The 24,581-nt window shown below is 40.6% G+C and overlaps 4 protein-coding genes across 7 annotated transcripts; 3 read left to right on the forward strand and 1 right to left on the reverse strand.

Annotated features, from left to right (window-relative positions):
• Positions 1-878: 878 nt before the first annotated feature.
• On the forward strand, positions 879-4,904 carry LOC306694648 (uncharacterized protein). Its single transcript, XM_079157576.1, has 12 exons — positions 879-1,051; positions 1,442-1,640; positions 1,797-1,936; positions 2,122-2,213; positions 2,307-2,577; positions 3,076-3,129; positions 3,237-3,299; positions 3,716-3,799; positions 3,925-4,016; positions 4,118-4,176; positions 4,372-4,524; positions 4,636-4,904. Exons 2-12 carry the CDS (start codon positions 1,442-1,444, stop codon positions 4,770-4,772), a joined length of 1,344 nt encoding a protein of 447 aa, XP_079013702.1. The 5' UTR covers positions 879-1,051; the 3' UTR covers positions 4,773-4,904.
• A 2,249-nt stretch (positions 4,905-7,153) lies between these two features.
• On the reverse strand, positions 7,154-11,172 carry LOC306695325 (uncharacterized protein). Its single transcript, XM_079158549.1, has 8 exons — positions 11,016-11,172; positions 10,640-10,762; positions 10,356-10,523; positions 9,783-9,887; positions 9,548-9,685; positions 9,309-9,431; positions 9,161-9,211; positions 7,154-9,059 (listed from the first exon to the last, which is right to left on the reverse strand). The coding sequence occupies exons 1-8, from the start codon at positions 11,080-11,082 to the stop codon at positions 8,275-8,277; spliced, it is 1,560 nt and encodes a 519-aa protein (XP_079014675.1). The 5' UTR covers positions 11,083-11,172; the 3' UTR covers positions 7,154-8,274.
• A 101-nt stretch (positions 11,173-11,273) lies between these two features.
• On the forward strand, positions 11,274-15,391 carry LOC306694546 (torsin-1A-interacting protein 2-like). Of its 3 annotated transcripts, none has more exons than XM_079157447.1 (8): positions 11,274-11,381; positions 11,822-11,899; positions 12,019-12,123; positions 12,237-12,311; positions 12,436-12,621; positions 13,344-13,481; positions 13,648-13,791; positions 14,011-15,391. In XM_079157447.1, the coding sequence occupies exons 2-8, from the start codon at positions 11,863-11,865 to the stop codon at positions 14,784-14,786; spliced, it is 1,461 nt and encodes a 486-aa protein (XP_079013573.1). In that variant the 5' UTR covers positions 11,274-11,381; positions 11,822-11,862; the 3' UTR covers positions 14,787-15,391. The 3 variants fall into 3 exon arrangements, with proteins under 3 accessions (XP_079013573.1, XP_079013575.1, XP_079013574.1); XM_079157449.1 differs by having other exon boundaries at positions 13,347-13,481; XM_079157448.1 differs by having other exon boundaries at positions 12,022-12,123.
• A 765-nt stretch (positions 15,392-16,156) lies between these two features.
• On the forward strand, positions 16,157-24,560 carry olfml2ba (olfactomedin-like 2Ba). Of its 2 annotated transcripts, none has more exons than XM_079158396.1 (8): positions 16,157-16,532; positions 16,645-16,908; positions 17,146-17,253; positions 18,492-18,653; positions 20,750-20,975; positions 21,263-22,312; positions 23,138-23,314; positions 23,413-24,560. In XM_079158396.1, exons 1-8 carry the CDS (start codon positions 16,365-16,367, stop codon positions 24,024-24,026), a joined length of 2,769 nt encoding a protein of 922 aa, XP_079014522.1. In that variant the 5' UTR covers positions 16,157-16,364; the 3' UTR covers positions 24,027-24,560. The 2 variants fall into 2 exon arrangements, with proteins under 2 accessions (XP_079014522.1, XP_079014523.1); XM_079158397.1 differs by having other exon boundaries at positions 16,412-16,532; positions 16,716-16,908.
• The last annotated feature ends 21 nt before the right edge of the window (positions 24,561-24,581 follow it).

Consider the following 24,581-nt stretch of genomic DNA (forward strand, 5'->3'; position numbering starts at 1 on the left):
CTTGGATGACTAGAAATTATGACTATCATTACCAGCAAATGTGTTCAACAATTGTCATAGATTATGCAGTATATATATATTTTATTTTATTTATATATATATATATATATATATATATATAAAATAAGGCATCTTATTATATACAGCATATCAAATGACATATATATATATATAAGTCATTTGATATGCAGTCCAGCCTTTATAGAAAAAAGTCAAACCTGCTCAAATGGGCCCTCTACAGGTGGCATGGCACCTCAATCTGGACACACACTTTCAACGGAAGTTCCCCGGTGATCAAAGCGTTCATTACTATGCTTAGGGTTGGCTTTGCTGAATCATTGTTACCAGCATTAGCGTTTACAACATTTTAAAATAGCCAAAGAGGATAATACTGATATAATACTGTCAACATATATACATTGGAATAGCATTACATTTTGCCAGGGTCCTCTACTTGCCCTCATTATTAACTGCAAAATAACGACTGATGATGCTTTCACATTATACCTTCTTTGCATACTACCAAATAATGGTAAAATCTTGAAAATACAAAAATATATGTTAATGAAGCAGACACAAGAGAAGAAGCAAACTCTGTTTCATTATGGGTTGATTTTGAGTTGACAGTTATTTTGATTTGAGGTACTCATCAAGGAACTGTGTTTCTATCGGCACTGCAGACTCGGATCTGTATCGTGCTATAAATTAAGGATCCTGCATTCTTTTGGGAAACAATCTGAAACACAGGTGTAGTCCACAGTAAACATACTGTACTTTCTCAATCATTTAGATGTGCGTGTGGGTGGGATCAGCCGTGCACTTAGATTGCCCTTTCTAACTTCCTCCTTCAGTCTGTTGAGTTGTTGCTGTGCTCTCTAGCACACACTGCACGCCTAACTGTCACGGAAGAAGGATCCATTTCTGAGGTTTCTTCCTGTTTTCATCTATAAGGATTAAATAGCAAGTTCTAAGGTCTAAGTGTCTACGGTCGTAGTGTGATATCTTTACTCAAGGTTTCTTTTTTAAGGACGTTTTATACAAATATTTGAAGGTAAGAGAAAAGAGTTGTTATTATTACTGTGTGTATTACTGAGGACTTATGCTATAAATCCTAGTTTGTATTTGAATAAATACTGTGAAAGAGCTCACTAGAAATGCTTGCTGTTAACTTTCAGGCCTAATTTTAGTTTTTTTTATTGACATTTTCCAAAAGAAAAGAGCTGACTTTAATTGATGGGTTAGTTCAAAGGCATATTGAGTGAACAGTGTGGATTTGTAAAATTGTCATTGTCCTTCTGCATTTTTCAAAAGTTGGAGGAGTATGTATGATGATACTTATGGTGCCAATGCATCAGCTGAATCTCACGGTGACGGAGTTTCAGGTCAATATTATTCATTTCCAGAGACTGCATGTTTATGAAGAAGTCATTTTGTTTTACAGATGTGGTTGTGGATTTTGATTGGCCTTAACATCATCGCAAAGGTGCATGGGTTTGCATCTGGTAACATACAAAACTCGTGTGACGACATGTCACCTCATCATGCGAGACCAGATGGGTTATTTTATGATCCTCAGAACACTGTACCGCCCTTTGAGTTGAGTTGTGATAAACCTGGAAACAAGGAAGACCCTATTACAGGTAAAGAGACTATTGGATCCATTTTCCTGGAAGCTTGTATATCACTATCAAAATGTGTTGCAGTTGTCATTCCCTAAGTAGTTATCACTACTAACGCTGTCTTCATTTTCTGTCCCTCCACCTTCTCTCCAATGAATCTTCAAACTTTTTACCCAGTTGTTCTAAAGAGCAAACAACCAGCCACACAGTTCAGGGGCTTTATGTTGCAGGCGCTCGAGACAAGCGGCCGTCCTGTTGGAAAATTCATCTTGCTTGACCCTTCTATGACTCGTCTCTTGTCTTGTGTTGGTTCAGAAGTAAGTAACCATTGCATTTTTTCATTATTAGAGGTATTAAATGCATTACATTAATAAATTGAATACTTTCCATTTCCATTTTAAATAACACGTTTAATTGAAATTTACGGGGCAATTCAAAGCCAAAGCCTTAATAATCTGTCTGGTGGAAGTGACGCTTGCTTTACTTTTGTCTCTCTCCTTAGGACTCGGCTGTTAGTCATAAAAATAATCGAGGCAAATCTTGGCTTCAAGTTAACTGGATGGCACCGGGTGCAGACGTAAACATAACTTTCAGGTATTCGAACACTTTGACTGCCCTCCAAAGGTCAATATTACAATGCAAAGCAAAACGATTGTCATCAACATGTGCCTGTCTGATATATTTCAGAGCCACATTTCTTCAGACTTTTGATACATTCTGGAAATCAGTGGATGCGAAGGACTGCACCACCACACCAACACCCACTACTCAACCTACTACAAGTACTGTGCCCAGTACTATAATAAGTACTGGGCCAAGTACTACAATAAGTACTGTGCCCAGTACTACAATATGTACTGGGCAAAGTAATACAACATGTACTACTAAGCCAAAAACTACAGAGGCAAGCATGACCACTAAGCAAGTGGTTAATAGCCGCTCACGGGAGGTAATGGAGGTAAGGAGCGACACGGCGGTGGATTTGATTGAGTTTTGTCGACATTGTGCAGAAATCTATGCATTAAAAGGACAGTGTGTGGGATTTCGGGGCATCTAGCGGTGTGGTTGAAGAGTGCAATCATCTGATTACCCCTCCGCTCAATTATGCCTTTCCAAGAGTCCAGTGATATGGCTGGCGGTACCACGTTTTTGGAGTTTCACAATCCTGTCAGAGGTGAGCCAGTGTTTGGTATGTCCATTCTCGGCTACTGTAGAAACATGACAGTGCAACAAGACCCGCTCCCTATGTAGATACGAAGGGCTCATTCTAAGCTGATGAAAACACAACAATTCTTAGTTTCAGGTGATTATGCACAAATGAAAATATAGTTATGATTATTATATTCCCTTTCTGCACGATAGAGCCCACGAAATTTGATACACTGGCCCTTTGATACATAAATGTCAAACATTTTATTTACACAGTTCCTCCGTGTTTCTCTTGATTTGTCTTCAGAGAGCAGGTACTGTGGCGATTATTTCCGTCAGTTTTTTGGTGGTACTCAAAATGGTATGGTATTTATACATTTATGTTACCCAGTGAATTCCATTTACACAATAGTCCTACTACAGAAAAGTGTACAAAAAAAATGTATAATTCTCTTTATCTCTCATCAGGCACTGTCTAGTATATGCATTACCGCCCTCCACAACAGCCTCTTTTCTCGTTGTCTAAATAAGGTAAGACGTGAGGGCTTTTGTTGTCACTAACTGTCCTCCCATACTCTGTAGTGAAAACTATACAGAGGTAATTACAGAGTTTAAAGATATTGAATGACTTTTTCAGAAAGCCAACCAAAAAAAGGTGTTAAGCAACTTTCATAGTAGATTTGATGTACTTAGTGGTAGCCATTTGCATGTTGAGTTCATTGTTTGCATTTTGTATAAGTGCATTTTTCTTCTGAAAACGTAAATTCATCTTTCTAGCGTAAAACTTCCTTATATAGACAAGTATTGCAAATCAGCACATCTTATAAATGTTTGATGACATTTGTAGGCTCAGTCCGTAGTCTGTGCTTGTGTGTACAAACACGTATTAAATACTAATTATTCAGGTTTATTGAGATAAGTGAAAGTGCATCTTATTTCTTGTGTAGGTGTCACAGATATCTTGCAGCCTGCTGTGTGCGGCGCTGGAAATATCGGCTGTGATCTTGTTTTGTGTGGCTGAACCTGTTCAAGTAAGTAATAATAAGAGGTGTACAACATTTCTCTATATCTACATCTATATCAAATTTCTTAGTTGTACGAGGTTGTATTGACTGTGTGTTTACGTCTGTCTGTGTGTCTGTGTGGGCACGTTTAGGTCACTCTCGTTGCTCTTGTATGTGTGGCGATAGTGATTAATTTCATAGAGCTGGTAATCGTCTGTCTGCCAATTGAACCCAGTCATGAACTGTAAGTTGAACTTCCTCTTCTTCTGCCTGAATGTTTGACCTGAAACTCAACTGTAACACTTTGTGCACAGCTGTTATTGTTCCTCTTTTCTTCTGTTCAAGAAAGGAGATCTGTGAGCATGCTGTCAAAGTGTGTTCTGTCATCCATCAGATTTTTACAAGTGAGAGAGATTCACCTGATTTTAATCTATAAAGCAGTAAACTTAACTGCATTAATTTCTCTCTGTGACATGTTTAATGTATTTAATGCAGTAGTTTGCATCCTTGCTAACCAACGTCGCAGATTGCACGGTCTCTTAGTTGCCACAGCCTTATTTATTGCGCTGATTTTATTTCCAAATATGTTTTACACACAGTCGCTGTCATCTTCGTTGGTGTTTCGGACAAGTGCAGAAAGGACTGGCTTCTGAAAGTGATGGTCACTTTCACAGTGTTCTTTGTCCTGTATGCAATTTGGCTTTTCGTCAGCAGTACTCAAAGAAAAGCAATACTGGGGAGAAGCAAATTAGGTGAACGACTTGTACTACAGTGCTGTGTGAATATCAGTACAGATACACATTAAATACAATATAGAAATCATATATGAAGACCAAAATATCTGTCACTATTTTCTGTTACAGGGGGTTTACAAAACCGTGAGAGAGGGAAGCTCAGAGCCCAAGTGATCGTCATTGCTGTCTCAGTCATCTTCACCGTTGGAAACTTGTGTTTCGCTGTAGCGGTCGCTGTCGGGATGTTTGGGTGTCATCAAGAGTAGGCCTGCGTATGAAGGTGTGCTGGTACTTTGTGTGCATGTAATTCACAGTTGTTTTTGGGTTGTAATGCTTTTTTGTTAAATTTTTAAAAGTTAATCATGAATACAAATTAAATTAAAGTCCCAGATTCCTGACTGTAAGTTGCACACTTGTATGCATGCTCATGTTTAAAAGGGCATTCTTTTTTAACTGTGTGTTATGATACTTGTGTATGATACTCTTTTTGCACTATTCTCTGCACCTTGTTTGTATACTGCTGCTGTGACCTTCACATTTAAAAAATATTTTGTATCTAAATAGTATATTTTGTAAAAGTAATGAAAACGTATGTTGAATGTAAAATTGCGTTTTCCTGGTTGGTTCCAATCTCAAAATAACAATAAAGCAATCGAAGTTGAAAATGCTGTTTAAACCACACACACAATGTTTCAGTGTTTGCATATAACATCTCTAAACTTTTTCCAAGGAAGGTAATAAATGAGGTCACCTCACCTTCTTATCAGAGTTACACCTGTCATCAAGATCAAACTGCAAATATCTCCTCAAGTTACATTAGGTCATAGTTAAGTATCTCCTTGTACCAGGCGAATCATTTCCCAAGCTAATAACTGATTGGAATAGCTATACATTATATAGCTGAAATACTGTGTTTTTAAACATAGATGGATGATAGAGATAAGAATGATACCACATGTTGAACACTCAATCATGGCATAAATCTCGACTTGTGTTTACGGGCAAAGGTAAGTCCACTAAAGGAAACTTTAGTACATGATATGAATAATAAAATGTTGTTGATTACGCTAGGAAAATCTGAAGTCATGGCAATGCGTAGTTTAATGTGTAAGGAGGAATAAAACACAGGACTTTCAACCGAGAGACAAGATTTAACCTAATTGCAACAGCAATATTCTACACATATAGTCCAAAAAGAGAAATATGCACATCCATAAACAAATCAACCCCACGTGAATGATTGAGACTGGATTGTTAATGTTAATGTGTAAATCACAGTTGTTCAATATGTAAACAAAAATGAATGCACTGTGACTTAAAAATGATTAGTCATACAGCAAAGCGTGATTCATACATGATTATTAATTGTTATGGTACCCTTGAAGGGAGCAACTATCAGCTGTGTCCACGTTCATGTAGACAATTATCTAACTATTAAACTTCTGCCAACGTGTCAAGATGATGAGGCACATCAATCACTGAGCTGTTGATTAAACTTTGTTTCTTGACAGAACACGGACAATGTCAATTCATTTTCACATTCATTTTGATTTCCTGCTCTATAAAAGCACAGTAAATATTTCAGTTATTTTCCACAGCTATAAACATCACACAGTCATGAACTCTGCTTCGTATTGTTTATCCATGAATAGATCTGTGTTTTCAATACCGAGTTATACATCTTAACCTCTTAGTAAATGATTGAACAGCTGCTGTGTTTTTCAGTTGTAACTTCCTGGTTTCAAAGCTTTATAGTGCACTCTTAAGATGTTGTTTGACCTACACTCTATCACTTTATTGCAGTTTATCAACTACAGCAGGTTAATATTCTGATATTACACATGGGTGCTGGTGAGAAAAATAAAATTGCATTCTGGTCATGATTTTAATCCTTACCTTACAAAAAGTGTGCCATTTCTCTCCTAACAGAATAAAAAGTTTGTACATATTATATATATATATATAATGTTAACATATGTGACTGCACACTGACAGTCTTTAATAATACACCAGTAGTACAAGTGTCAGAGAAAGACGATCCTCCTGAGGTAACATTTTTACCACTGGGAACTATTTCTACTATGAACATAATGAAAATCTGAAACACTTGTGTCTAACACGGTAGGCTATAAAACTAAAAAGCATCTCTTATGCTATGAAATAAAACATTTGAATAAATAAATAATACAACTTGGGCTTTAGTGTTTCAATTAGTTACACCGTGGCTATATGCCAAAGTGGTTATGCTGCATGCAACTGCCAGATGATTTTAGACGTGCACCAGATGTAGCATTTGTTTTTAAAACCATTGTACTGTCGTTTATATTACTCTCCAGATAAGCACAGTGAATTCCCTCTGTAGGAAATACTTAATATTGCTATAAACTAAATGTCAATTACTTCCGTAATTGTTTGATCCTGTTGTGCTTTTGCACCTGAAGGTCTCCTGAAAGCAGTGATGAGGACAAGGGTTGGGCTCCGGGTGTGTCCATTCACATACTCAAAGAACATTTCGGTTTTCAGGAAAACACAACAATGAGTTACATCAATTATTAACTTTTCTAGTTATCAAAATAATCTTTATTGAAAATGTACACGTTCACGTGAGCAAAACTAAATTCATCTCAGAATGAAAACGTAAGAGGAATGAGGAAAAAACACTTTCCTGTATTTTTAAATTGTAATTTGCACAAATCAGTACAAACTCTTTCTGCAAGAAACCTCATTTGGGTTCTGAGGTTGTGAAGATACAGTATTAAATGATTCATGAGTGTTTCAAATATAGTCTATTCTTCTCCATTTCAGTGTTTAAGGCACATTTCGTGACTTGTTGACTAATATTTTAACAAATTAAAATCACCTAGTGAGAAGCTGTATGTTTCAAAGTCGACATTTCAACAGTTGCAAAGAACAAAGCGTTTTATATTCAATACAATATTCCAATCTAGGAAAGAGACAACATATCACAAATACACATTCAGAAAACAAACAAAGAATATAAAATATTTATCTTCATAAAAGCCAGCACTCTTGATAAGGATAGATAAAGCAAACATTTTAGTGCAAATCCAATTGTGTACACAAGAGAATTAAATGAACAATGGGACACACATCTCCATGGGGATATCAAACTGAAGTATAAAGCAAGCCAGCAGTTGTCTGAGAGATTTGATACAGAACAAGAAATGCAAATTTCCTCCTAAAACAAAGATGTCAATTAAAGATTTTACATTTTTCATTAGTTCCAATGAAGGACCCATTGTAATTCATGCTGATTGTTCAACAAGAACTCTTCGATGGGTATAAAAGCTGTTGTACAAAGTGCTGTCAAATCAAAACAAGGAGAATACATCAAACCAAATAATGTAATTGTGTGTTGTATGTATATAGTATGCTAAATCTGAATGAGAATATGCATTTCATACACTACTTTGGAAGTGGAACGATGGTGCCACTGTCACATCCTTATGCAAAAGCCTGTACATGTGTGCACGTGTAAAAACTCAGTGCTGGGAATCTTGAGAGCCGTTAAACAGAATCATCAACATTGGACTGCAGCCCAATTATAACCTCATCTTCGACAGAAGGAGATCAATACAACGGTCAATCATTTTAACTCAAGTATATATGTGAAATGTAACAGCACACGCGTTATATTTACATGTTACTTCTCTGGTTCAGAGCTCCTATACCGTGCCAAGGCGGACCAGACTGGTCCAAAGTGGTATTCTGACGTCCTCATTGACGGCTGACGGATTGACGGATTCATCAGCATCCTTTCTGCTCCACTTCCTTCTCAGACACTACAGGTAAGATAAGATGGGAGATGCGGCTCCACAGTCCCCCGTACTTGTCAAGGTCCATGTCACTGAAGCCGGCTTGGTTGCTGGAGTCCACCAGCCTTTCCTTGACATAGTCGTGCACCATCTCCTCCAAGTCCTTCAGACTCTGGTCAGGCTTGACCTCATCTTGAGGAAGAAGCACAGTAAACAACAGGAACACCCGCTTGTACGCAGCGCTCTCGTGGTCGCAGTAGCGGTAAAAAATGAGGGTGGAGCCTGGAGGCAGCTCTTCGAAGCGATGAATGACAGCCACTGGTTTGTCTCCTTGAAAGGCTGCTCGCAACTGTCTGTCAATGTCCAGCTTCACCTCATCGCTGTCCTGGCTGGCTTTACTGGCTCCATCGATGTGAAGGACGGAGGCGTTGAGGGCAGATGAGAAGGAGGAGGCCAGCCGCTGAGCCAGGCAGCGCAGTGTGCTCTCAGCCCTGTGGCCTGCAGTAAAGATCAGACTGACCGGCTCTGTAGGGTGGGACGTTTTGAGGTGCTTCTCCAGGTGGATCTTGCTCATCCTCCACAACTCAGGCCGCTGACTAGGGAACTGAGTCTCAAGAAGAGACAAATGATCAGCAAACATTTCTGGATTTACAGCCGTGGATGGATGCGTTCCACCATCTGCAGTCTTTTTGAGTACCGGGATGAACTTGCATGCCAGCAAGAGGGCCGAACAGAGCAGCGCCAGGAGAACCAAACGCCACAAACACCACATGAAGCCTGGAAGGACACAAGGCCGTATTCAAATGTACTATAGCAAATAATGTACAACAAGTATCTTTGAGTGTGACGATAATGCAAATAAAATGACGATAGCTCACCTCTACAGGAATATCCAGAGCTTTTCTTGATAACAGCAGCTTTTTTTATCCCTTGTAAGAGAAAAAATCTCATTAAATCAATGTCCAACATGTCACAGCCACATTACATGTTGCTAATGATTGAAATAATCAGTTGAAGCTGCAATACCTTGTTTTTTGTGCTGAGCAGTTTCTTTTTGTGTCGGAATGTTGTTCACACGTTGTCGCGTTGGGTAGGTTTTCTTTGAGGCTGGGTGCACACTTGGGACTCGGTGGTTAACTGTTGGTATACCTAAAGGTGAGGCAGAGTTTATCAATGTCAAATATGATCACTTTTTGGAGATGTAAATCCATTGGACAGGTGCCCAATGCAAATTCTTTTGACTAAAATATAAACGGGTACAATACCAGGGCTCTGGGCCTTGGCCTCCATCGTCTTCTTGTAGTCGGCCATGCTGGTGACCGTCACATTGTGTCTGTTTGCTGGTGGTCTGATTTGTGCGGCAGACTTGGTGGAGGCTACAGGGTCCTTTGTTGATGGTTTTACTGAAAACAAAAAAAAAACAGATTAGGATGACTGTATTATCTTCCCGTGATGAAATCATTCAGATTAATGCAGTATGAATCCATAGCCTTTACATACCTCTCTTGGTTTTCATCAAGTCTGATTCTAAATTTACAGCAACATTGGATCTGTGGCGTTCACCGAGCATAACACGTGGGGATAAATTCACATCTCCAAGATCGCCTGGTGTATAGAGAGAAAACCTTGATTTAGATAAAAACCTGTAAACTGCCGGTGATTAGATCCGATAGTGGCAACAAGTCTTAATAATCAGAGATTTAAAATGTCAGAGGTAAACAATCAGAGAACCCTAAGATGCCACATTTGTCATTTGATAACACAAAGACCAGTGTGCTCTGATAACATAAAATTATATACAAATATCACTAAGCAACTTTGGCTGGTGAAGAAATAATTGATTAACTTGTTAGTTGATCGTAACAATTTATTTTCCCGATAACTGGTTAATTTTGAATAAAGCAAAAATGCCAAATCAGCCTCTCAAGTGTTACGGTGTGCTGCCTTTCTAAGTTGTATATAATGGCTCATGATATACATTGAACTTGTGAACTATTGGTTACATAAAACAATATGAAGTTGTCACTTCAGACTGATCAATAATGACATTATTTCATTAGCTGCAGCACTAACCGTGGCATGTTGTTGGTCGATGAGTGCCACAAGAGGAGTCCTGTAGAACATCCATTTCCTGGTCTTCATCTCTCTCCAGATCTTCTTCGTGGACATCCATCTCATTCTCATCTCCACCGCCATCCACTGGTCTACCAGTCTCTGTCCGGCTCTTCTTGGCAGGGGACTCTGTTAAACGGGACAGAAAAGTCTCAATTTTTTTTCACACAGACTTGAAAAAAGGACTCACTGTTGGGCAACTGTTGTTGTAACAAGTCAAACAAGTTTTAACTGGAGCATCCCACCTTCATCATCGGAGCTGTTCTCCACATCTCCGGAGCCATTGACAGCTGGAACAGGAGCTTGGCTTTTTAACTCTTTCCTGGTCCTCTTGAGAGGGCCCCTGGGGGTCGGTTCAAACGTCAACACTAAAGAAGGAGCAGAAAGACATTATTGTACCGAGTGTCCCAAATCACTGTAGATTAAAGTTTCAAAACAACTGCTACACGTTAACGTAAAGCTCATTGTCTAGTCTGTTGATCGTCTACATTGACTAAGTCAGCTGAAATGAGTTTAAGCATAAATTAAAGGGGTGTTCTAGTCAAACTTTGAGTGCTGTTTAGTTTGATGGCTAAACTAGCCCAATTGTAAAACAGCCAATTTGCTCATCTTTAACGTTACCCGATGACTTCCTTGTTGATCGTCTCAACGAGTGAGACTCCTTATTTTCAGACACCCTGGAATCCATTATGAGAACGATGATATAAACATATATTAATTAACACGATAAACACATCGTGTTCACTCATAGACGAGCTTCCCTGACTTCCTTGTAGTTGTGTAGGGGAACCATTTTGTGGCAGACCGCCGTTGATGTCCGGGAAGTGTCACATTTTAGATATCTCGATGGGAAACACGGGCACCGCTGAACGTTCCGACTGGATGTTTGTGACCTGTCAGTGCGACACACGTAACGCAAGCTTCACAAAGATAAGGAAGCGGTACACCGGTCATATTCCTCGGCGATGTGATCGAGGGTTACGTGTGGTAAGAATTATAAATTACTATTCAACATATATGTATGTTATTTAAGTTAGTCCTTTCAGAAATAAGCCTGGCTAACTGGTGTAACCAGCATATCTTGTGTGACACTTAAATCGGTAGCTAGTTGGTAGCTAATCACTTGACAGTTATATTAGCTCCCGTCTCTCTGAGCGAGTGTTGCTAGCAACACTAATAACTAGCTAACTACTATGTTTTAGTTTGCTTACAATGTCTGCAAATTCAGTAAATTAGCCTCCAGATGTCACCAAGCTAGCCTCGGGGCTCTTGAAACAGACAATTCAATATTTCCAGTTTTGAGGTCAGGAAGCCTTTGTGTGCTTTTTGTTTATCGTTTACTCCAGACTTTGAACCTGTGACGAGAATCTGTCTAAAACTGATAACGCATAAAAAACTAGTGCTTTTCACCGATTTTCCTCATGCAGCCTTGAACCATCTCTTGAGTGAAGTGCCCCAATCCAAAGACATGGCAGAGCAAGAAACGGATCACCACCACACAGCAGGTAACGTTACTAAAAGGACAGATATTGGTTATATTAGACTATTATGTTTACTAAACATTTACAGCAGACAGTGGTTTAAATTCACATGTCATGTACTTTTTTTTTTTTTTTTAAATCAGAAGGCAAGGGACAAGAAGCTCAGCTCACACATATGGACCATGTCTCAGCATTTGATGAGTCCAAACAGGAGGAGACTGATATCGTAAAGCAGCGACTCTCAGAAGGTAACGTTAAGAAATACAAGCGAGGTCAATATGAATCCGTTCAACGTGTCTTTACCAAATGCTTTTTCTGCATCTGCTGTTCTAATCAAACATGGTCCGTCTCACCCAACAAGATTCAGCTTCATCATCCGCAAACAGAGAGACTAACGACGACGATGGTGAAGATGTGGTGCAGCCTGATGTTGAAAGCAAGTATATAATATTACAACGGTGTTTCATTGCTGAAAATAAGATTCTTAATTGAAAATTAAACATGAGCCGTTCAGTTGGACTAGAACTTTGATGACACTTGATTTCTATATTTGATTACAGACATTGATTCAGCTGCAGAGAGGAGGGTGTCTCTAACAGTAGGATCTTCACCTCCAGAAGACGACACAACGCCGAATGTGAAGGAGAACAGCAACCCACCTCAGGCTGAAGGAGGAAGTCATGGTGATTACAAGAGAGAGACACCAAGAACCGAGCAACAGACCACGACAGCGGAGGAGATTTCCAGTGAGTGTTCCCGTCTAAGTGTTAGAACAAGTGATTTCGACTTTATTATCCTTGGTATTCACATGGTCAAAGAGCCAGGGCACTTATATTTACCCACTGCGGAAAGTGTCATTTGTCGCAGTTTTGTAACTGTTCTCTCTAACGGCCCACTTCACTGTGTTAAAGTGAATTTACTGTATGCTCTATGCAGTGGTCGTGGTGTTGGTTCTGTGCAATGAGGTGAGGTTTCCACCATGTCACTGCAGTCACATTATACATCATCTCCATATGGAAATATTGATCTTGCCACGAACACCACAAATATCACTCAGAAATCCTTTTTGCCTAGCTCACCATTTTAAGAGCTTCCAAATGTTTTGCATTCACACTTTACATTCATATGGAGTTGTAAGCTCTGTGTGGATGTTTATAGATGCAAAATTACAGCTTTATGCACAAAACGAAGCCAAATCACCAAAGCAAATCAGTACAGTGTGCACAGGCTAGCAAATATGTATCCTGCAGTTTAGCATCCCTGTCATGGACGTGGTTGCTTTGTTTACAGCTGTTCTTTTAGTGTCTTTTTATGGTGTTCCTAGCGCTTTCTCCACTGCAACTTGCAGGTGGATGTCATTAAACAAACTGACCTTCAGTCATTGAACCCACCCTTTTTTTTTTTTAAATCCCTCTTAAAATGTAACTGTAAAGACACCATTGTTTGAGTTGCTTTCTGATGTCATCAGGAGAATACCACCCTGGAGAGACGAAAGCACCAGAAACAACCAGCCCACCAACCCTGGGTGGCAGACAGGATGACCAAGTAGATGGACCTGATGAGGAAACCCCAGACTCTAACACAACAAACCCCGACGCTGGAGAGGGTGAGTTTTCTCGAAATTCCAATGACTGGAAGTTTTCTCGTGCTGAGCTTCTTGGTATTCCAGTCTAACACAACAGGTGGGGTTCACTGGTGGGAAGCCAGTGAGGGAGCATGAACGCGTAGCTGTGTGCTAACCAGTTTTTTTTTTTTTTCCTCCTCTTGGTCAGATGACGAGAGCTGCTCGGAGAAGGAAGAAGAGGATATACAGATGAACACCATCTCCCCACAGACGGAGGAAGATGTTGAAACCATTGGTCCTACCACTCAGGAGACTGCTGATGCTGAACCAGCAGTTCCTGGAAATCGTGGAGGTAATCTTGTTAATTTATCCTTATGTTTATATCCTCGTTTCTCTTTCGTGTCATGGTGATTAATCGCTAAGATACACATTTATATCAAATGACTGCCAAGGCCTTACCATCTCAGTGGTGGTCATTTAAATAACTGCTCTCTAACTTTGTATATTGTGTATTTACAATTATAAATAACTTATAAATTACTTACTAAGTACACGTGCCTTCTCGCCATAGGAATTACAATCCTGACAGCAGCTGGTTTGGCGGTGTTAGTAATTGCCTTAGTTATTGCCTTCCTGTGGCCGCATCTCTTCCAACCCAAGTCTCCACTTCAGAAAGATGAAGTGCGGCAAATAGACATCTTCCTCAGGCAGTTGGAAAAGGTAAAGACTCAGTTCCCCAACCAGCGTGCGGAGCTCTGGAATAGGAGCAAGATCCACCTGCTGAGACACCTCCAAGCAGCCCAGCCCACCGAGCCGGTCAGTCTGATCCTGACTGCAGGCCACAGAGGTGAGAGGACACTGCACTGCCTGGCTCAGAGGCTGGCCTCCGCCTTCTCGTCTTCTCTCAACGCCTCCGTCCTCCACATCGACGGAGCCAGCAAAGCCAGCCAGGACAGCGACCAGGTCAAACTGGACATCGACACCAAGCTGCAGGGAGCTTTCGAAGGCGACAAACCCGTGGCTGTCATCGACCGCTTCGAGGAGCTGCCTCCAGGCTCCACTCTTATTTTTTATCGCTACTGCGACCACGAGAACGCTGCCTACAAGAACACTTGTCTGATCTTCACAGTGCTGCTGGGGGAAGAAGAGGAGATTCCCGCCGAGACTCGCCTGAGTACTGTGGAAGAGATGGTGGACGACCATCTTCAGAAGAAGTTCCTCTCCGATGGCCATCCGGTGTCTTTTGACAGGATGGACCTCGACAAGTACGGTGGACTGTGGAGTCGTATTTCTCACCTCATCCTGCCTGTGGCAGCAGAGGAGAGGATAGAACACCAAGGGTGCTAGGGGACATAAATAGTCACTCTTGAACCTTTAGTCCAAGCACTTAACGACCAACTATCTATCAGATTTCTCACTGGGTGACTCCAGTCATTCTGAGGCTAGTAACAGTGGTTTTAAACACCCAAAGGTTTCTTACAATTGCTATAACAAAGCTCACTACAGATTAAGGCATAAAGTATAAATGAGACACTTAATATTAAGATTATGTTGTGGGATGTTTGTAAAAAGAAAAAAAATCTCTCTGGACATCCATTATGGTGCTTTATTCTTTTAGTACTTTGATCAAATGTTATTATAGATAAATTACAAGATGGTTACACTTGGGGCTTTGTGGATTTTGCGTCACAAAGCTTGACAATACAGAGCTATTCTTTTGGTATCACAACAGGGTTTATTATTTTTATGACTTCTTTTTCTGCGATACTCAAACCTACATGGCACCACAAGCCTTAACCGAACTTCCTATGTTCCTTTTTATATACACATAAACATGTATCACACTGAGACTGTATATGATCACACTACAGTTAAGAGTTTGATTAAAAAAATAAAAAATAAAAAGTGCAGGAATTGGATGTGCCTTAAAGTGCAAATAAACAGGTAATTTAAAATGCTTTGTCATTGTTATGGCTTCCTTTTTAAAGTCCTTTCAGAAATATTTATTTCGCCCAGAAATTCAGCAGCTTACTCACGGTTTGGTGTCCAGTTGAATGAATAGAAGAGCAACGTACGTGTGTGCGCGTGAAACTACGTCATAACAAAATAGGATATTCCGCAGAAACCCAAAGTAAAGAGACACAATTTCAACTTTCACTTTGTCAAATGAACATGTAAACTATTTAAAAAAAACAAAAGCTATTTCTGCTGTTAGCATCCTGAAGGTGCATGCACCGTGTGCACAGCTGGTACTAATGAATGACGTGATCAACAGGTGCCAATTTACCAACAATTCAATGCCACGGTTGGCCACATGGGGCGCAAATACCAACCAGAGTCCAGCAGCATACTTCATAACAAGGAATTGAACTTCCTCCATCGTAGTGAACTATTTTGCCGCTAGGGGGCAGCAAAACCACAGCTGGAACTGGGCAGTTGCATGGAGACCGAGAAGCATCAAATCAATATGCAACAGGTCGAAATATCCTTTAGAACCTTAAATGCCAAGTTGAATCCAAAGGAAATATCAAGATCACGCTGAAGCTTTCAATGCATTTTATTTTTCCCTCACTAATAATAATTGTGCTTCACCATCATGTTTGAGAAGTCTTTTGGAGCAGTTTAACTCCTCCTCGCCCGTCTGATCAGGTCCGCCTCCTGTCAGCGCGGCTCCAGCAGCAGATGCCGGCTGCTCCCTCACTCAGTGCGCTGTTTCTCTGCATCCACTGACAACGAACAAGATGACATCCCGCTTTAAAGCTTAATCTCGCTAACTGATGGCTCCTCTAGATTCGCCTCTCTTATTTAGGAGCCAGAAGTAGGCTATGATATTTTCTTGGCAGCTAAAGTAATTTGTGACAGGCTGTGCCTGCTTGCACACTTGCAACGTTGTTTCTCTGCTCGGTGCTCTGTGAGCTTCACAACATGTATAAGTTATGCATTGTCTTCGTCCTGTGCTGTGCGTTTTTTCCACGGTGCTCTGCAGCGCCAAAGACCTGGGGTGCAGATCCCAGGTCAGAATTTGAGCGCCAGGCAGAGCAAAACGACGGGCTGCAGCAGGAGATAAACGGCCAGGAGAGCATCCTCTCTAAGGTAGGAGGAAACATCCCTTCTTCACATGTTTTATGGACATTTCATCATTTCGTGCGTAAACATTTTTGAATTGAGCGTGGTGCAAAAATCATCCGTCCTCTTCTCTTTGTAGCTGCTGGGTGATTATGACAAAGTGAAAGCCCTCTCGGAAGGCTCTGACTGTCGGTGTAAATGTGTTGTCAGACCCCTGAGCAGGAGCGCCTGCGGGCGGATAGAAGAAGGGAGCGCTACTGCGCAGGACTTCTACACCGTGGAGACTATCACATCTGGACCAGAGTGCAAGTGCGCCTGCATCGCTCCTCCGTCAGCAGTCAACCCATGCGAGGGAGAGTTCAGGCTGAAAAGACTTAGAGAAGCTGGAAAAGAGAATGTCAAGGTGAAGTGTCGCCCGGTCCTTTTCCCAGCCGTATACTCGACCCCACAATACACATACGTCTACATGCTCCAGTGCCAATAAAAGGCTGTTATACGCCTGGTTTTTAAAGAAGCCTGGATCACTGGGGTTAATGGATATCACGGGTTATCAAATTCAGGAGACTGAGTTTGGATGGGCTGGGGATAGACCTATTCTACACATGACATGTCTTTGACGGAATCCACTTGATCATTCCAGCTTTCCACTATCCTCGAGCTGCTGGAGGGCTCCTTCTATGGCATGGATCTACTGAAGCTGCACTCCATTACCAATAAGCTGGTGGATCGCATGGAGAACATGGAAAAGGTACAGCAGCAGTGTACCTTTTTTTTTTTTACTGTGCAAAGGTTACTGCAAATATGTTGGCATAGCAAACTATTGGCAGCAGGTGTGTTTTATATTGATGGCTTCTGGATTCAGTGTGTCCAATAAAACACACTCTTTGGGACAGTTTTCAAATGTATTAGGGGCTGGACCTGGAAGGAGTGCACAGACGTTCCATCACAGTTTAACTCACTGAGTATTGATCCCTCCTTAATAGCTGACTGACCTGATTATAATGGACTAACAAAATACATTCTTTGCCCCCTTCCCCCTATTTAGTAAATTACTTTTCAATTCATATTCATTTATAGAATGAAAATATTAACCAAATGTTTATTAAATTATGTAGAATAGTATTTTGGAGTTGACACAATAGGAGTTGAGTTCAAGTGAAATGGTTTAAAACTTACAGTCCTTTGAGTTGAACACCAATTAACAGTTTTAATTCTCAACTGTGAATTTATTTATACATGAATTGGATCAGATGGTCCAAATCATATCTATAATTGCCCCCAAAAATGTCTTGTACGTGTCACTCTATGGGTACTGAATCACTGAGTGAATTGGACTGTGGTATAATTCAACTCATTTCATAGGGTCACATGCAACATACCGTATACCTGCCCCTGAAGCTGCAGTGCATAAAACTGTCTGGGCAAAAGCTGCATTTGCTTCTGAAATAAACATGTTCACAGAGTGGTCTTGGCATGGAAAACACAGCTGCAGGGAATCAAATTAATGGATAAATGAAGCGTATCCATTATTACTTGTATTAGTTTCAGCTGCGCCTGTCCTGGTAAATGACAATGTGAGAAAGGTTAGTTGTTGAGAATTTGCAGTGACATCACTGACACTTTTTTTGTACAATGCAGTCTGGGAAGTATAAGGGAGACAGAATACATTTGTTGCCTGTTCCAATAATAATAGCACATGTGTAAATAATGAAATTACTTATAGCTGAATTGCATGTAGCTGCTGCAGGTTCGGGGTTACTGTCACACTTTAACTGTTTACGGGGACACTTGAATAGAGCGGAGTGATCTTTAATGTGCTTTTCTTACTGTGACAAGTCAAAATGTCTGCAGTGAAAACGGCTCATTAATGACTTAAGATTTCCTTCTGTTAGTGATTATGACTGCTGACGATTGCTGCCAATTTTCCATAAAAAACATGCACACTATTTCTGTTCAACATCTTGATTTGTCCATGACTGCATGAAGGCAGTAGCTCTGAACTACACCATGGTTGAAGTGAAGCCCCAGGAGAGCCCTCAGATCCAGGCAGATGCGACTGAAAGCCCGCCCACCCCTCCCACGCACCGGCATCAGGACCAGAAGAGACCAAGTGAGGTCAGCAGAGCCGCAGCATATCAAGACCCAGATGTAAGTGACATCTTATTATCACAGGTTTAACAAACGATGTAGAGGTAAAGAAAAGGGCTAAACTATGAACGCCAGTCAGTGATATTGGCAGGTTTTTATTTGACTGTACTATAATAAAACAGTAATAACTACATTTGTATTTTGGTAATTATTGATGCAAAAGGGTGATTATCTTTAATTGCCAAATAATGCCAACATACTGTAAATATTAAGTATTCACTTGTTATTTATGCTTTAATAGATAACACCTCAAAATGATGATACTGTCACAAAACATAACTTGGCTAGTATCATTAAATAAGATAACAGATCAGTAATTCCTAGTATTCACCAGATACTTATACAAAAAATATTTATACAGCAAAGTACATGGAGTCCTACCTGTAAATGATAACCGGTTGTTAGTAACTATTATAGTACCTACCTAGTACATACATATTTATTATGCTATTTACTACATTTATTCCTACCGGGACCCTTTGTAACAGAGATTCAAAATATCGGTGGGAATATCCTGAATAAATAAAGGTGAAATTGTAAATAGATTAATTCCTAGAAAATACACCCAAAGGACCAGTTTGTAGCATTTGAGGGGATTTAGTAGCAAAACTTTTCATTAGGGTATAATATAATTTTGCACTTGGCAGCTTACAGTCTTGGAAAGTGAGCGGAGGAGAATTCATTCGGTTGCCTTCTGCAACTACACCGCAAGATGCCACTAAATTCTACACACAGCATATTAATAACTTATACATAGATAATTACTGTTTCTGTTACTACAATGTTGCTTGGGACCCATGTGAGGTAATTACTGTTGTGAACAAATAACTCCACCAGAACTATCTGAACATCTAATAACAAAATAAATATTGTGCTTTAAATTAAATTGCCACTATTTTCATTTTTCACACATTACATTACACCAGTCAGTGTGTTATAACTCACTGTGATGTAATTCTTGAATGAATTAATAGCAGCTTAATAAAGTTGCTAAACTTATCCATGGTATAACTATGAGACTCTTGTCTTGTGTTACATGCATCAGTTTGTTACAGGACAAATCCTGACATACGGTAATCAGTATTGAAAGCCGTTGTGAAGGCTGTGAGTGAATAAACTGAATTCAGGAGAAAAACAAGTATAAAAGAAGTGATTGGATTCACATGTTGCTGCTCAGGCTGCGAAAACATTATTAAATCTTGCAAACCTTCAAAACAAAAGCAGCAATTATGTGTTCTTTCCACAAAGCCCCCCATAAAATCATCGTCCCCACGATACAAATGTGTAAAAGAGTTATTGAGATAATTGGAAGGTTTGGCAGACCCAGTGGACAACAGCAGACCTCAGACCAGCGACTTCACCACTGGGGCCCGATCCATGAGTTGGGTGGACCTGGGCTTCACATGCAAGTGATTCACAAGTTTAATATGCTTCACTAGGGCACTTGTAAGAAGCATGTATTAATGAAAATTAAAAGTTTCCACTTTATTAAAGAATAATTCAGGTTCATTGCAACTTGAGTTGCACTTTGTAGTTTTGGTCATCATGTATCAGTAATAATAACATTGTGCTCACCAATTTAGTTGCTGAGGACTGTGAATGTGGCTACTTAGCTAAAAAAGGAAGTCAGACGGTACAAGTAACAGGATCATGGTCACATTATCAGACTATCAGACTTATTTAGAAGACAAAATAAAGATAAACAGTAAAAGTATTAGGTAACACATATTGGGTGTTGCCAATTTATTTCCCAAAAGAAGTTGGTTCCGGCTAAAATCGTTTACAATGTAACCAGAAGCTCACCAAACAAAAAAGAAGTAATGTGTCCCTGGAACAAAACATTTCATGTAATTAGGTTTCTCCAAGTGTTCCACAATTAAGTTGCCAGTGCAACAGTTGTATACTTTCCTGTTTTTCTTTTCTTGGTAAGATGAAAATGCATCTGAAAAAACATTCACATAAAAGTCTTTAGTAAAATCTCTGTCTCACCAGTATGTAATCAAGCAGATGTATTGGTCTCATCCTACTGCATTTAGCTGCACTGGTAAATATTCTTTCCTCATAGAAGTTCTGTGTGTCCATCTGTCCACTAACAGAAACAGTATGAGAAGTTTATTGGGGAAAATCCATCCTTCCTGAAGACAGATGGTTCTGCTCAGATCATTGAAGTCGAACCTCAGGTGACTCTCAGAAACGTGGCAAACAAGGAGGCTCCTCATGTGTCGAAGACCGGCCCCAACGGAATGATCATAAGAGGAATGACTTTTTATAAATCAGAGCCAGATCCGATGGTGGCGGATGACGGAGAGCCTGGAGAGAACCGTGAGTGCAAACCCTCAGTCAGCTTTAAGGGTATAGGTTAAAAGCAGAGGAGGTAAACTAAAAAACTAAACTAGAAAATTAGAAATCTGCACATTACAGTCGTGTAATAATCAAGTGATCATCCAATTCATAGCTTTGCTTAAAAAGTGTAGCTTCTGCTGTTTGCATGCACTTCATTTATGATTTCAGACACAGATGAATTTGAATAGTATTGGATGATTTAAAAGAAATCATTTTGCTGCTCAGAATATTTGAACAAAAATCTTTTCTTTTACCTTTTTTTTTAGTTTTTGAGTATCATGGATTCAGTGGTGATGGCCCAATTAACCTCTTCATTGAGGAGAATCTTTTACAACACAGAGTCCCTCACCCCAAGACGAGGATGGGACCAAGATCATTTCAACCGAAGACAACCGGCCCTTTGCACGGTTCCACGAAGATCAGCCAATTAGCAAAACCGAAAGAAAGTGAGCCCACCTCAAAAACTCATCATGAGTTCGTCAGTGTCGTTGGAACCACATCGGTGGACGAGTCTACAGATGTACAGAGTGACGCATCCACAGCGAGAAGCGTCACGTTTGGACCAACCATTACCACACAACAAACCAGGACCACGGCCACTGCAGCTCAAACTACTCAAAGAGTCACTGCTGGAATCACTCAGCGGCCCATGCCTTTAAAGGCTGAACCATCTGGCACTTCTTTAAGCATCACTTCCAAGGAAACAACCAAAACTACAATAAACCCAACCCAACCATCCAAAATTACAGCCACAGAAGAAGTCGTACCAGCATTCACGACAAGAAACACACCAACCACCATAATGAAAACCTCTGCCCAAGCGGTGAAAGAACAAATACAAATCATCCCCAGCAGCACTGCAGCTCCTATAAGCACACATACGTCAAATACAGCCACTGAGCCTTCGACTACCATTCCGTCTTCCACTACAACCATCACGACCCATGCTGCCCTGACCACAGCCCGAATACACCCCACAACAGCTTCCACACCGGCTATCTCCACACAGGCAGCTGCCACGACACCAGAAGAAAAAACTGAACCCACCTTCTTTTCAGCTTCGACTTTGCCTCCTACCACACAGAGGCTGACCACTTTGTCTCCCCGCACTTCTCTGCCTTTCACCACACCTGAGACTACCCCTTCTTCAGCTGCCACCACCACCACCACCACCACCTCTACCACTACCACTACCAGACAGGCTGCTCAAGTCAAACAGAAATACAAAATCAGCTGGGAAGAGACGGCGGAGGAGGAACACCCGGAATTAGACGAGCCGATGCAAAGGCAGGAGGAATCTTACTCAAGGAAAACTGGTAAGTTCAGTTTTTATGTCGAATGAGCGGAAGACTTATCGAATGTTTATCAAGTCAGGATTAATATAAACAAATCTCTATTTTGCTATTAATTAAATCAATACCAAAGGCATTCATGCTTTTAAAGAAAACAGCTAGAAACGCTAGAAAACAGCAAAAAAAAAACATGTTTCAGTGCGAGACATGTTGATCGGCTGGTAGACTTTACTTTCTATGTACAGAGACGCTTTGAGCTCAGTGCTAATGTCAGCATGCTAACATGCGCTACAACTGAGGCTGATGGTCATAAACCAAAGTATTGGATAATTTAAAAATGATAGGCGCTAGATGTAAATTAAAAAAAAAAAAGTCAGGTTACTGGGACATTGGATATCTGTACCAAATTGAATGGGAAACCATTCAATAGTTGTGGAGACGTTTCTCTAAAAACTACAAATGGCGACATCATGTCATTGGCGACATTGCCATCCAAAGAGCCAGAGTGGCTAAAAAACATCTTGGCAAGTCCTTATAGGAGTTTACCACCAAAGATATCGCCAAAAAAGAATTTCCTTGTTAAGATTTGCTGTAATTACTGTTAAATACCAAAGAGAAAGGACTGACTGCCTTAACACTTTTCATATTCTCATGAAAGATTAAGAAAACTCTTAAATTGATATTGTTCCGTAAAGCTCAAAACTTTGTAATTCAGTGCTCAGTCCTTTGTGGCAACCTCAACCTTTCCGTGATACAAGCTGGTTAAAATAAAAGCCTCTAATTATTTTCAGACGTAGGTTTGAATAAACAGCCTCTAAATCCTCACTCATGGCTCTGACTCTTTCACAGGGGAGTGTAAGGACACTTTGGCAATGATTTCGGAGCCAGTAACTCACAACACCTATGGCAGGAATGAAGGAGCATGGATGAAGGATCCAAAGTCCGATAATGACAAAATTTACGTCACAAACTTCCTCTACGGAAATAATCTCCTGGAGTTCCGCAACCTGGAGGTTTTCAAACAAGGTGAGAGCCGGTCGTCAAAGCTTTCACTGACTTACTGCTTGTTTTCCTCTTGCTTTGAGGGAATCTCATGCTTCTCCACTCTTCTTTATCCTTTCCAGGCCGGTTTACCAACACATACAAGCTTCCTTACAACTGGATTGGCACAGGGCACGTGGTCTACGACGGGGCTTTCTACTACAACCGCGCCCTCTCCCGAGACATCATCAAGTATGACCTGCGTCGACGCTACGTGGCCGCCTGGACCATGCTGCACGACGCTCTGGTGGAAGAGTCGTCGTCGCCGTGGGAGTGGCACCGCCACTCAGAAGTGGACTTTGCCGTGGACGAGAGCGGCCTGTGGATCATCTACCCGGCACTTGACGACGAGGGCTTCTTGCAGGAAGTGGTCGTTCTGAGTCGACTGGACCCCTCGGACCTCAGCATGCAGAGGGAGACCACCTGGAGAACCGGGCTCAGGAGGAACCGCTACGGGAACTGCTTCATCGTGTGCGGCGTCCTTTATGCTGTTGACAGCTACAACCAGAGGGACGCCAAACTGGAATACGCCTTCGACACACACACAAACACTCAGATGACTCCCAGAATGCCCTTCACCAACAACTACACCTACACCACGCAGATTGACTACAATCCCAAAGAGGGTGTTCTGTATGCGTGGGACAACGGACACCAAGTCACATACAACATTAAGTTTGCCTATGTAGACCCGTAGTAAAGGGCTGACAGTAGTTATTTTATAAAGTCAATTGTATGGTTTGAATGGATTGTAGATCAGTCCACATGACCTTCAGTATGGAGACAAATGTACAAATATACTGAAGTGTATTGTGACAAAATTGTTTTGTTTAAATTTTAAACTGAAATGAATTAAACGATGGGCCCGATTCCTCAGTCAACACATCAAGTTGAACTGTGTATTGTTAATGTTAAAAAAAAATCGTCTTGGGTCAAATAACGCTTTAACAATTCACATAAATGAACTAATTCTTCCCCAAATTATGTGGAGAAATTCCATGTTTGTTTTATACACATGATTTTTTGTATTTCATTGTTTTTTGCATCATATGCCGCAGGTCGTCTGTGTCGTAATATCACAGGTGTTGCTGTTGACCTTTGTCTTGGGAAAGCACTTACCCCTCTCCATATCAGACTGTTTTTGAAGAGACTGCAATAAAGTTGGTAAATACTAACAGAAAATGTCATCTTTGTTTGGATAATCACATTAAAGTCAAAGTGGCTTTAATAATAGCTTGTGTGTGTTGATTTA

The sequence above is a fragment of the Pholis gunnellus genome, assembly GCF_910591455.1.
Source record: "Pholis gunnellus genome assembly, chromosome: 4".
NCBI classification, from domain to species: Eukaryota; Metazoa; Chordata; class Actinopteri; order Perciformes; family Pholidae; genus Pholis; species Pholis gunnellus.

What these genes read in the sequence shown, in the direction of transcription:
- LOC306694648 (XM_079157576.1), top strand. Translation starts at nt 1,442, where the DNA reads ATGTGGTTGTGGATTTTGATTGGCCTTAACATCATCGCAAAGGTGCAT. An exon ending in CAAGGAAGACCCTATTACAG is followed by an intron (nt 1,641 to 1,796) that starts GTAAAGAGACTA and finishes CTTTTTACCCAG; the next exon opens with TTGTTCTAAAGAGCAAACAA. An exon ending in TGTCTTGTGTTGGTTCAGAA is followed by an intron (nt 1,937 to 2,121) that starts GTAAGTAACCAT and finishes CTCTCTCCTTAG; the next exon opens with GACTCGGCTGTTAGTCATAA.
- LOC306695325 (XM_079158549.1), bottom strand. Translation starts at nt 11,082, where the DNA reads ATGGATTCCAGGGTGTCTGAAAATAAGGAGTCTCACTCGTTGAGACGA. An exon ending in TCGACCAACAACATGCCACG is followed by an intron (nt 9,888 to 10,355) that starts GTTAGTGCTGCA and finishes TCTATACACCAG; the next exon opens with GCGATCTTGGAGATGTGAAT. An exon ending in CTTGATGAAAACCAAGAGAG is followed by an intron (nt 9,686 to 9,782) that starts GTATGTAAAGGC and finishes TTTTGTTTTCAG; the next exon opens with TAAAACCATCAACAAAGGAC.
- LOC306694546 (XM_079157447.1), top strand. Translation starts at nt 11,863, where the DNA reads ATGGCAGAGCAAGAAACGGATCACCACCACACAGCAG. An exon ending in AAAGCAGCGACTCTCAGAAG is followed by an intron (nt 12,124 to 12,236) that starts GTAACGTTAAGA and finishes TCACCCAACAAG; the next exon opens with ATTCAGCTTCATCATCCGCA. An exon ending in AGTTCCTGGAAATCGTGGAG is followed by an intron (nt 13,792 to 14,010) that starts GTAATCTTGTTA and finishes TTCTCGCCATAG; the next exon opens with GAATTACAATCCTGACAGCA.
- olfml2ba (XM_079158396.1), top strand. Translation starts at nt 16,365, where the DNA reads ATGTATAAGTTATGCATTGTCTTCGTCCTGTGCTGTGCGTTTTTTCCA. An exon ending in AGGAGAGCATCCTCTCTAAG is followed by an intron (nt 16,533 to 16,644) that starts GTAGGAGGAAAC and finishes TTCTCTTTGTAG; the next exon opens with CTGCTGGGTGATTATGACAA. An exon ending in ATCTTACTCAAGGAAAACTG is followed by an intron (nt 22,313 to 23,137) that starts GTAAGTTCAGTT and finishes ACTCTTTCACAG; the next exon opens with GGGAGTGTAAGGACACTTTG.